This window comes from Eretmochelys imbricata, chromosome 8 (genome assembly GCF_965152235.1).
Source record: "Eretmochelys imbricata isolate rEreImb1 chromosome 8, rEreImb1.hap1, whole genome shotgun sequence".
Classification (NCBI taxonomy): Eukaryota; Metazoa; Chordata; order Testudines; family Cheloniidae; genus Eretmochelys; species Eretmochelys imbricata.
In genome coordinates this window covers 97,560,213-97,572,644 of record NC_135579.1, presented here as the reverse complement: position 1 = coordinate 97,572,644, position 12,432 = coordinate 97,560,213, and the positions used below count along the sequence as shown (strand labels likewise).

Here is a 12,432-nt window from a genome sequence, read left to right as displayed (position 1 = left end):
TAAATCAAATGTTGTTTATTGTCTAGTTTTACAAGAAGAAGGGTTTATCCAATGAAACTAAACAGCAATGCATTTTAAACTGAAAGGATTTTTTTAAACAACCAGTGCAATAAAGTGTCAAAGTCTAAGAGCTTAGCAGAGTTCAAAAGGGTTTTATATGATTAATGAGAATACCCAGTGTTAGAGAGGATTTTTTTTTTTAAAGATGCTTATGTTTCAGGGCATAAGCCTGTCACTAACAGAAGGAGGAAGAAACTTCCACGAAGGCAGGGTTATTCCATAACAGTCTTACAGAGATTCGGGCACCTTTTTCTGAAGCATCTGGTACTAGCCACTGTTGAAATACTGATATTGAAATAGGTGGACTCCTAGTATGATCCAGTGGGGGAAATTTCTGTGTTCCTAGCAGCATCTGCCTCATTAACTATCAGCAGGAAGAGGGGAGTGACTAAGCCCATACCTGTTTAATAAATCTGAATGAGAACAACTGTACTGTCACCATTTCTGTTTATCTTTAATAAGAGGTTAGCAACTAAAAAGCTGAACAAGCATGTTGTTCCAAAGCCAAGGGGGCAAGAGCTGAAACATTAGCTTAGACTACCTTAAAAACAAAAATTCAGAGGAAGGATATGCAATTTTCATCATTTTAAAAGTGTTATATGCTCTTACAAATAAACATGGCTATAAAATTAACACATCAACTGACACTAACCAATTGATTCAAGGAGGTGAGCTAGGTTACCCAAAAGATCCCTATATAGAAAAATGTCTAAATCATCTTGGGCAAAAGACTGTGCAATAGATGGGACTTAAAAATGTACCCCGAGGTCCACAAATACAGGCTTTGTTGGACCAGTGGCAAGTGAATTCCAGAATCTGAGGCCCCTTACTGAGCATCCTGTCATTTAAATCTAGAACCTGTTAGCCCAAGCAAATCTCAAGTGTTGGCAAGAGGGAGTCTAAAGAATAGCCAGAAAGAGACTGACAGTCCAAATCAACATCTTGCATTGGAATCAGAAGCAAACTGAAAGCCACAGTAGACAAGTATGCTGGCAGGCTGCTCCTTGTTTGAATCCGCCACCACCAGCAAATTGAGCAGCAATGTTTTGCACTAGCTGAAGTTTCCATGTTGTCTTCAGTTGCAGCCATAAGTAGAACATGTGGCCATAATCGATGATGAAGACAACAAATACATCAATAACTGTGGCAAGGTTACTCACCAAATGCAGATGGAAAACGCTACTTTGTCTAAAAGCAGTTGGGGATCCAGAAGGCCACATTGGATTGCATCCCCTATTAACAAATAGAAACAAGTGTCCTCTGGAGGATTCCCCATGTTTACTATGATCAACTCTTGTCTTGTCCAAATGGAATTTCAGGCATTTATCCCTCACCTAGGCCCCATTCCTAATCAGATACAAAGATGGAGAGTTTGAGTATCATCAGTGAACTGAGCCTTTATTCTAAATCGGTCCACACATCCTAATACTTAATTTGTTACAAATCCAAAGACAAACTAACAGCATACATACATAACATTAAGCACCTCTCATGACAGTCACCCTTTTCATCTCATGCCCTATCCCTTTGCTATCTCTTGTTATAGATGTGTGTAGACAGGTCATATTGTCTGTGACTCACTCGTGCCTTTAGTGCTATATACAAAATGGTGAGGGAACCATCTTTTCATCCTCCTTCCAACTGGATTAGTGACCAACCCTAAAAAGAAAAGGAGTACTTGTGGCACCTTAGAGACTAACCAATTTATTTTAGCATGAGCTTTCGTGAGCTACAGCTCACTTCAACCCTAAAAAGGAGCAGATAACAACTGAACTTTCACACAAAAGAGAGCTCTTCATACTAAAGAGCTATGCTCCATGCTCAACTCAGAGAAAACATATCCTGTCAAGCATTACACCACCTGTGCCAGTTGGGGCCTGGCACCACATCAGTGATACCTCATGGTCAACACACTCAAAGGGAGCTAATTTTTAAAAGAATGTCTACTACATCTCTCAATCATTCCGTCAATATTTTTAATGATATGAAACTACGGCTCTTTGGGAGACTGTTGAGTTCCACATCCCAAAGCTTTCTCAAGGCCAAGGGCAGAATTAGTGCAGTAGTTGGTCATGTAGGGAACAATAATCTCTTTGGAAGGAATTTTTTCCACTCAAAAAGAGTATCTTGTGATGATTTTTCTAGATTTCATAGATTGATCCAAATCTGCTACTATAATCTGGAAAACGACCTTCAGCCCATGGCATGCTAAAGACGTAAGATACAAGCACAGGGACTAGACGCTCAGGACTGCAAGCAATAGCACAACCAGCTTTTAACATATTGGATAAAGTCAGACAATAGTTGACAGAGCTAGGTAAATTCAGAATGGAGTTTTAAGACTGCTACACAACAAACTGGCTATGCTATCAAATCAGCGGTTTGGGTCAGATTGTCCTAAGGAAGTCAAACGAAAGACTAAAAATTAGCAACAAGAAATCACCTCCCTCTTTGAAAGGCATGAATTCTAAAAAGTCAAGACAGAATATATCCCTGCAGGTTAAAGCCTCTATCAACTTACAGAGTATATGATGCACAGTAAGAACGCAAGATGCAATTTATTGAAGGATCACCTTAATGACCGGTTCCTCTTCCCCCTTGACTGAGGCCCTGTGTCACAGCACAGCTTGATTCCTGTTGAGTACTTGCACATAATTGGATTTAAAGCTTGTGAATGTGGAAGCAGATGTACACTCTCTTCCTCCATATATACTGAGTACATTTAGAGGAAAAATGTGTGATCAGTAAAATACAGTAATAGTATATGGTAATGGTAATGATTTTGGAAACACTTGAAGTGATCAGATACATTTTGGTTCTGAATATATGTGACCCAGTTTTTCCAAGCCACTTACAGCTTTCAGATCCCTTCTTTCAAAAAGATTTTAAGCTAGAACTATATTTTATTTGTTATATTAATTACCCAAATATGGACCAAACACATTCCAATATACAAGTATGGAAAAACCTTAAACCCTGGTTTTGCACTTTTGTTTTATTTTCTCTTTTAAAAAAATTTTTGGCACTACATAGTTCTGTAAAGAATAGAAGTGACAATTTTTTTAAAACACATGAAATCCCTTTCTAATTTTATTTTTAGAACAATATATATAAAGTCTGAAGCAACCAAAGTATGAATACAGCTAATAGAAAATAAAGAACTTAATTTTAAAAATTCTCTCTTTACAGTTTACCAAGATAAAACAAAACACAATTGCCCTTAAAAATAGGGTAATAAAATAGATGAAATTTGTATCACCCAATTTTGTGATACTAGTAAAAACTATAGATCATATCTATATACAAATGATACAGTTTAAAAACAGTCTTAAATAATCTTGTATCTAAAGATGTTGCATTAAGATTTTAAATCAGAACCTGATTTTTCCCCCCCTCCCATTACATTTCATTTTTTCTGCTGAATGTAATTCATATTCAAGTGTGGGAGTCCTTGAGACAGAAGCGAGAACCGCTGGTTATTCTGCATCAGTGGACCAGCTAAAAGAAAATGAATTACAATTATTTTAGCAAATAGATGTACTTAAAAGTGCTTGGCTATATTCAATATATTAGATATTTATAAATAAAAGCATCTAGTTGACCGGTACGTTGGATACCAGCACAACTGGAATCTCTATCTGTAAGGCAGCACTATTTTAACCCCCAGTCTCTGAATATCCCACAGAGTCATCGATACACTTTTATTTGCACATTAGTTTATCTGAATTCACTTAAGTTACAGTAGGAGATAAAACAGGGCAATTTCAGAAGAGATGGAAATGTTGGCCTCGCTCATTCAATAGATGCAAGTGAAGGAAATAACTGGACTTACATACTGGAACTTTCACCCTAAGGATTCTCTCTAATATTATATAAGATTGTCCATCATCATAGTATCCTGGCACCTTCAAATTTTGGGCCTGATTCAACTCCTACGGGAGTCAAAGGACAACTTTCCACTGACTTCAATGGGATTTAGATCAGGTCCTTTATCAACTAAGAGCCCAACCCTGCAGGATTACACAGAAGTCACTAAAAGTTGAGAGTGCTCATCATGCTGAAGATTAGGCCTTAAGGGCCTATTCCCTTAACCTTTACTCACGCAAGTAGTCCCTGAAATTGATGTATGGAACACAAGCAATAGTGAGTGAGGAATATTCATGGGTAACACAGTTGCAGGTATGGAGCATAACACATAGGAATTGGTTTACCCCTACTGAAATATAAGTGGCTCTATTGTTGGGGGCAACAGTCAGGAGAGAAGGATGGATGGCAGGAAGGAGTAGGGGGTATTCTGGTCAAGGAAAGCAGTGCAAACCCCTATGCTTTCAGAAAGTGCCATAGAATGTTTGTGCTCATGCAGTGAACATAGGATCTTGGATTTTAAAGTCTCATTTAAAAAGATCCCAACATAGACTTCAATTGATCTACTATGTGAGGATGAAGTGTTGAGTTGACTCTGTTGGAATTCAAATTGTGCTTCCAGGGGACCTAAGTATTTGAAACATGATTCATCAGCCTCTAAGCCACTGAAACAGTAAGAGAGACACAGCTTTTCTTTATTTATTCTAGTACCTTGAGGGTAGAAAGGTTTGTTCGGTGGATAGCTGGCATTTCCCTGCTGCATGTAGTTCTGAGGCATATTGTAAGGCCACACTCCTCGGAGGAGAGGAAAATGGGTAGGGGTCCCATGGTCCCAAGGGACAGAAGGAGGGTTCATTTTACCAAACTGTCCTTGGAAACCCTGATCTATTTTTCAATTGAAAGGGAAAAGCATATTGCAAAGTTCAGATGAAATAATGAAACAGTCAGTCATAAAATACAATTTGCATCTCAACAAATTACTATGTGGGACTGAAAGCAGCCAGATTTGGAAAGTTAAAAGCTTAATAAATAAATTATATTTCACATAAAACTACTGTTTGTCACCTTAATGACTCAATTTTTAATGTAATACTATTAGCTTGTTGGTGCCAGAAGCTGAATTAGCACTTAGTATCAAGATATAAAATCTTGCCTGTCAGTATAAAAATAAATTAGATGTACTGTATGTTACTCTAACAGGTTCTTAAAAACAATGTTTATATCTAATCCTGAAAAAATCTTCAAGCATCACTGATGTCAGTGTGACCTGAGGGCAATCATCCTATTACAAAACTGGATCCTTAAAAGAAGTGATGTGATGGAATTTTACTAATTTTTGTACGTTTAATAAACTTAATACAATACATATACAATACCAATTTCTCTTAATATATAATTCTAGAAAGAAGTATTAAAAAACCTCTTCAAGTACTATACAGTACGTATGCTAATCCATTCACAAATCAAGTATTACTGGAACATTAAGGATGAGAAATCGAGAACTCAGAAGTCAGGGCATTCCAAAAGTTAATGTTGAATGCTCAATCGTAACTCTCCCCTCTTGTGTGTTTGCCTTACAATTTCAGAAGACAGAATATTACATATCATTTTTTTAAAAAAATCAGATGAATGATCCATATTTATTAATTTCAAAATATTCTTTAATAAAACTAATAGTATCAACCCTTCTGCGATATCAGAGACCAACTCTCATGTAGTTCTCACTGCTTCAAGCAAAAAAGCTTTTACATATGCATTTACGCAGACTGGTATTGCTGATGAACCATGTGGTTGTCACATGATTGAAAAGATTTTAAAAAATGAAAAATCGAATTCAAATTATATACAAAAAATAGTATTAAAAGAAAGCACTCAAATTGTTAGGAAATACCAGATTTAAGGTTCCCTGTGCAACCTTAATACAGTCCCGTAATGAGTCTTTACAAGATCACACACCATTTTTTCCACAGGACCCCTGACTTATTCAGTACACAGGATGAATGGTGCTCTAGGCATGAATCAGAGTTGTGTACTAAAGGAGGCTGTTGTCTGTAGAACCTCTGCCTCATTTGTTGCTAAAGCTGGAAGTTGTATAATGAATGTGGCAAGGGGCTGCAAGAAGAGAAAGGACCGTCTCATGGTTAAGGTATTTGAATGCTGCCCTGGAGAACTGGATTCTATCCCTGCCGCTGCTACACAGAAACTCTGTGATGCCACTTAAGCCACTTAACTTTTCAGAGGCAGTCATTAATTGTGTGTTCCTCATTTTTTGGATATCTGACTTGAAATCCTGTGGTCTGATTTGCAGAAGCGCTGAGCACTTAACAGCTTCAACTGAACTCAATAGTAGCTGTGCTTGAGTATATAAAATGCTGTACAATGCTAAGTATGCTGAAAACTCAGGCCCTAGGTCTCCCAAACTGGGCACCTAAAATTAGTGGAAACTTTTCACTTCAATCTCTCTGTGCCTCGTCCCCTCACAAAAGTGTTGTGAAGATTAATTAATGTTCATGAAGGCCTCAGACACTATAGTGATAAGCACCACAGAAAAGTCCATGAGGAAATTAATAATTCTGCCTTCAGAATAGGGTTTGAATAGTGTGCAGTAATCAAGGCAGGATCACACATTGAACAAAGAGGAAGAAAAAAACATTGAATAGCTGTTCACTAACACCATGCGTCCTGTGCACTGAATGAGGCACCATGCATCCTGTGCACTGAATGAGGCATTGGTGCTATAGAAAAATAGTACGTGATAATGTAGTCTAAGCCGGCCTCTGCATAAGGGGACTGAATTAAGGTTGTACAGGCAACCTTAATTCTGGCATTTCCTAACTTTTGAGGATGTGACTTTGCAACCTTATTAATGTTCTTTTAACATAACTTTTTGCGTCTAATGTATTATAATAATAAAGGTATAAACTGAGAAAACAAATTCATAAAATTATGGTTGAGGTTCATATTTAATTATTGGAATTTTCTGAACTGAGTGCTTGATTTCTCAGCCTTATTGGTGCATTAACATTGCCTTTTTTACATTGATGTAAAGGTTCACTTCCTTCTGCCAACACTAATACTACTGGATTTCTCACTGGAAAGTGCCACCATGTTTCCTGTGGATGCTAATGGCAGGACCACCAACCCCTAATATCCAACCCAGATTTATGTAGTTTTTCTGGAAAAATTGTACAGCCAATGTCAGTGACTCAGTTCTTTAAACTTCACATTTCTTTAGGGTAAAACAGATTTAGAGAGTTAATTGGTTCTGTAACATTTAGCATTTGTACAAAATGTGTGAGATGTTTGATACAACAGAGAAGAGTTACCTGAATTCCCCACAGTGCCATTGTTCACCAGTGAGTTTGGAGTCACGGGGTTGTGCCAGTGTCCCTCATGAGAAGTGCTGGGGATTCCCATGGGCCTGGCAGCAGGCTGTGCAAAGATGATACTGGGATCATTCAAGCTTACACTGCTCTGGTTATTTGTGGTGTTGCTGCTGCCAGACCTCATAGAAAATGGAACATTTGTTGAATGAGGAGGGTTACCCGGTGCAGAATGAATAACGGGCCCATGAATAGGCCACGAAGTGTTGGGAAGCTGAATTTGGTGGTGATGGTGCATCTGAAGTAGTCCCAGGTTATGCAAGGTGGAATACTGACCTGGGGGAGATTGGGTAAAGTTAAACAAAGGCAGCTGGACCTGATGGGGTGGCTGTGCACCCTGCTGTGGCTGTGGAACGTGCTTAGACTGGGACATTGGCTGTGGCTGAGCCTGGTTAATAGAGGCTGGTTGAGAGGAATTCTGTGTAAATTGCTGAGGCTGTGGAGAGTAAGATGACTGATGCGAATCAGACTGGAGGGGAAAAAAAAGTACGTATTTCCATTAGTTCACTAGCTATTTAATGTTTCTCTTTAATAAGCACCTGACGTATAACACTCCTCATAAGGAATGCAAATGCTACCCACCAACACATTATCTGAGCTCTGACACATGTTGAGCCAAATTCTCTGCTGGTGTAAATTAAAAAGCTCCAGTGACTTCCATTTTCACCAGCGCAGAATTTGGCCTGTTAAAGCCATTTGGCACATCCCACAGTCTGAAAAGTTATGCTGGGCAACTGCCAGCCCTAAGCCACTATTAGTTTCCTCCAACATCAGGTTCTGATTTGTGGTCAGAAGTGTCCTTTCCTGCCTCTTCTTCTATAGCACAGAACGTCACTAATTCCCTCAAAACCCCAACAGGTTTACCTTCCTCCTCAGCAAAGAGTTCAAGAGTGGCTCTCAGCTCCACATGCATTTTTGTAAGTGTTTCCATAGTAAACACCCAGTAATTTTTGAATCTTTATTTAACCTGTTAATGAGAAATTAGACAGGCAAGGTGGGTGAAGTAATATATTTTACTGGACCAACTTCTGTTGGTGAGAGAGACAAGCTTTGGAACACTTTTCCAACAGACGCTGGTCCAATAAAAGATATTACCTCACCCATCTTGTCCTTCTAGGATCCGGGGGCCGACACAGCTAAAACACCACCATTGAGAATAACATATGAGAAATTGTCATTCCAAAGACCCAGCCTCATCTACCACTTCTTGGTGCCAGGCTTATGAGGCGAAGTTATTACAGCATGAGCAAGCTGTCTTTTTTCTCTCTCCAAGCTCCTCCCATACAGCAGATAAACGTAGGAGTAGGGAAGAGCCAGGGAAAGCTGCTTGTTGCTGCCACAGGGTAGAGGAGCATGCCAAGAACTGGCCTGGCAAGGAAAGAGAGAATTTCCCTGCTCCCTTAGCACAATTCTTTACAGAGTTCCTGCACCTGGTCAATTACCTTGCCTGCTCCTCTCTCTATCTAGGTCAGCAGGTTCTTCCCTCCAGCAGCCAGTAGAATAGTAACGCTTCTCTTAAATCTCTCCCAACCCTAGGTTTCTCTTCCACATTGACAGCCCACAAATTGGCTCCTTAGTGTGGAGGTGGATGACATGCAACAGGCAAAGCACTTGCCCCCTGCTGCTACTCCAGTTACTCCTGCATCAGTCTCAGCCAGTTTCATCAAACCAGGAAGAGAAGGCAAGGGTTGAGAACTGGCAGAGACAACTTCTAGTTTAAAAGCTTATACAAGTTTTTAAAAAATATAACTGAGGACTTACTACTGTAGACATTTTTAAAATGTAAAAGTGTATTTGGTGGCATGTAACCCACCCATATTAGCAGATCACTATAATGAGGTGGTATATTACTAAGACACTACACCTGTTATAGAGTATTCTATCATGAGACTTCTTTTCCCTTCTGCTTCCCATTTTTTCTACCTGCCCCTGATGGTCACCATCCCAACTGATCATCGAAAGGCCCTGACTTATTTCATCTTTTTAAGCTAGGGGAGAGACAGAATTATGAAAATCACCAATTCACAGTCTCTTGCATGGCTGAGTTGAGCTGTGCTCTAGTTCAGATTTAGTTTTATCTATGTGTATTTCTAGTGAGCTCATCTCTATGATAATTAGGCACAAAGCCTCTTAGTTTAGTCTGACTGGTAGCAAGGCCGGCCTTTAAGAACTGCTGGTTGCCCAGAATGAAGCTTGCCACAAGCGGTCTCTAAATGATAATGCATGGCAAACCAGATATCAGTTTCAGTAGCTGGTACTGTTGAGTAAATGCACTGTTGTCATTATAAAAACCAGAAGTCATTCAGAGCAATTAGTGCAAACATTTTACTAGCTCAGACCAGGTTTGCTGGTTTCATTATAATTAAAAGTATTTTATTTTAAAACTTTCAAGCTAATTGGAACTTACACATTCTGACGGTTGTCTGGTACGTAATGGTCGTTCCACTTGCTGTTGAACTGACCCTGTCACTAGCTGTGCATTTACCAGGCTTCGGACCAACTGGGCACCTAAACAAGAAAATATCATAAACAGAAGTTTTAATATAAAATCAAGAGACTATGCATTCTAAGAGACTAAGAAAAGCTATCCTGGGTCAGACCAGTGCTCCATCTAGCCCAGTATCCTGTCTTCTGACAGTGGTCATTGCCAGACGTTTCAGAGGGAATGAACAGAACAGGGCAATTATCAAGCAGTCCCTCCCCTGTCATCCAGTCCCAGCTTCTGGCAGTCAGAGGTTTAGGGATCCCCAGAACATGGGGTTGCATCCCTGACCATCTTGGCTAATAGTGACTGATGGACCTATCCTCCATGAACTTATCTAATTTTTGCACTCACTTAGACTTTTGGCCTTCACATCATCCCCTGGCAATGAGTTCCAAAGGTTGACTGTGCATTGCGTGAAGAAGTATTTCCTTACATTTGTTTTAAACCTGCTGCCTATTTATTATACCGGGGGACCACTCGTTCTTATGTTATATGAAGGGGTAAATAAAGTTACCTATTCACTTTCTCCACACCATTCATGATTTTATAGACTTCTATCATGCCCCCCCCCCCCAGCTGTCTCTTTTCTAAGCTGAACAGTCCCAGTCCTTAACCTCTCCTCTTATGGAAGCTGTTCCATACTCCTAATCATTTTTGTTGCCCTTCTCTGTACCTTTTCCATTCTAATATATCTTTTTTGAGATAGGATGACCAGAATTGCAAGCAATATTCAAGGTGTGAATTACCATGGATTTATGTAGTGGTATTATGATATTTTCTGTCTTATCTACCCCTTTCCTGATGGTTCCTAACATAGTTAGCTTTTTTGGCTGCTGTTGTACATTGAGCAGATGTTTACAGAGAACTATCCATGATGACTCCAAGATCTCCTTCTTGACAGGTAATGGCTAATTAAATCTCCATCATTTTGGATGTATAGTTGGAATTATTTTTTCCAATGTGCATTACTCTGTACTTATCAACATTGATTTTCATCTGCTAGGTTGTTGCCCAGTCACCCAGATTAGTGAGATCCCTCTGTAACTCTTCGCAGTCAGCTATGGACTTAACTATCTTGAATAACACTAAGCAAAGGACCAGGAGCCAGAAACTCCTGAGTTCTAATCAAAACTCACTGTATGGTTTAGGTATATCACTTAATCTCATTAGCCTTGTCTACAGCAGAAAATTTATCCATTAATGAAAACAGGTGTTAGCAATGAGTGCAACACAACTGGCCGTTTAACCTTGTTCTGAGCAATATGAATGCTCATGTAAACAAGACTCCTTATCTAGAAGACATGGAAGCCCCGTCTGAATCAGAGCTTCAAGAATTGCTACCAGCAGTGGAACTTTACCAGCATTAGCATCATTGGGAAATTTTTGCCAAAAAACCCTAATGCAAAAAATGGGGTAAACATTTTCAAAAGCAACTCTGAAACATAGGAACCTAACTCCTTGATTTTCAATAAGACTTTGGCTCCAAAGTCAGTTTTTAAAATAGGATCTAGGCTCCTAAATGATTTAAGTGCTTTTGAAAATTTTAGTCAAGGCCTTTGTGGGATTATATTTACCTAACTCAGAGGGATGCTGGAGGGTTAATGTTTACAAAGCACTTTCAAGAGGAAATGCACGACATAAATGTGAAGTATTGTCATTTATTATTAAATGCATCAATCAGGGAATGAAAGGCATTTAACTATAAAACTTTGGATGGGGAATCAAATATGATATTCTGAAACTAAGACTAGAAACTAGACTACTTACATAATGGTTTTTAGGCAAGTCAGGCAGAAATTGTTGTAAATTATTAAGACACTTAAAAAATCTATTCTAATGTCAATCACTGTTTTATGTAAGGGTTGCTCTGCCTGCCATTTTTTCTGAAATTTTAAACCACTGATCCCCATTCCTCCCTCTGCAAATCGCAGCATAGGAAGTCTCATTCTAAATACCTCTCCACTCTAACGGTATTTTTGCCTCATACAGCAGAACCTTCACTTTCAGAGAGATCCATGAAGCAGCAGACAGCATGTGGAACATTCTATTACAGCAGTTAATTAGAATTAGCATTTTTTTCTTTGCTAGTCTAAAAAGCAAGATATTCTGTGGGTTCATAGAATTTGGTATTGTCAAAACAATGTGTGACACCACTTTGTAATGTCACAGAGAGACAAGGACACAAACTCTTACCAAGGGATACTGTAAGTGGTCTTGTGAATGATATATACAAGCAATACAAAGAACTAGTCCATGATATTTAGTGTGCTGGCTAAAGAGCAGGGCTGTAGTAAGACTAACTGAGGCCTGGACCCATCACAATTTCAGCACAGCTATATCGCTCTCCCCATTCAAAGACCTTGTCTACACAGAAACTTAGTGCAGGATAAATACGTGTAAATCTGTAGTGCGCTAGCTTGCCATGCACTGATTGGTCATGTGTACACTGCTTCTGAGCATTAAGCTCCATAGTGCACTTTGATGTATGTCAAAATGTATTAAGGAACTTTTAATGCAGGGTAACAGGATCCACATGGTAACATAGCGTGCATCAGGCTACTGCGCTGTACAGTCACATCCTGGGTTGCTGCGCACTAAGCCTCCACATAGACAAGCCCAAATAGAGACATCATCTCCCAA

The 12,432-nt window shown here is 39.2% G+C and overlaps 1 protein-coding gene across 5 annotated transcripts in view; it reads right to left on the bottom strand.

The window, feature by feature from the left end:
• Nucleotides 1-12,432, bottom strand: part of TUT4 (terminal uridylyl transferase 4) — a 76,173-nt gene continuing 63,741 nt past the window's right edge. For 3 of the 5 annotated variants that reach the window (XM_077824817.1, XM_077824819.1, XM_077824818.1), the window contains 4 exons: nt 9,715-9,815; nt 7,251-7,776; nt 4,636-4,809; nt 1-3,558 (listed from right to left, as the gene is read on the bottom strand). In XM_077824817.1, the coding sequence (XP_077680943.1) occupies nt 3,467-3,558; nt 4,636-4,809; nt 7,251-7,776; nt 9,715-9,815 (893 nt within the window). In that variant the 3' untranslated portion in view covers nt 1-3,466. Of the gene's footprint in view, nt 3,559-4,635; nt 4,810-7,250; nt 7,777-9,714; nt 9,816-12,432 lie in introns of those variants that run through there. The other 2 variants (XM_077824820.1, XM_077824821.1) reach the window with 2 other exon arrangements.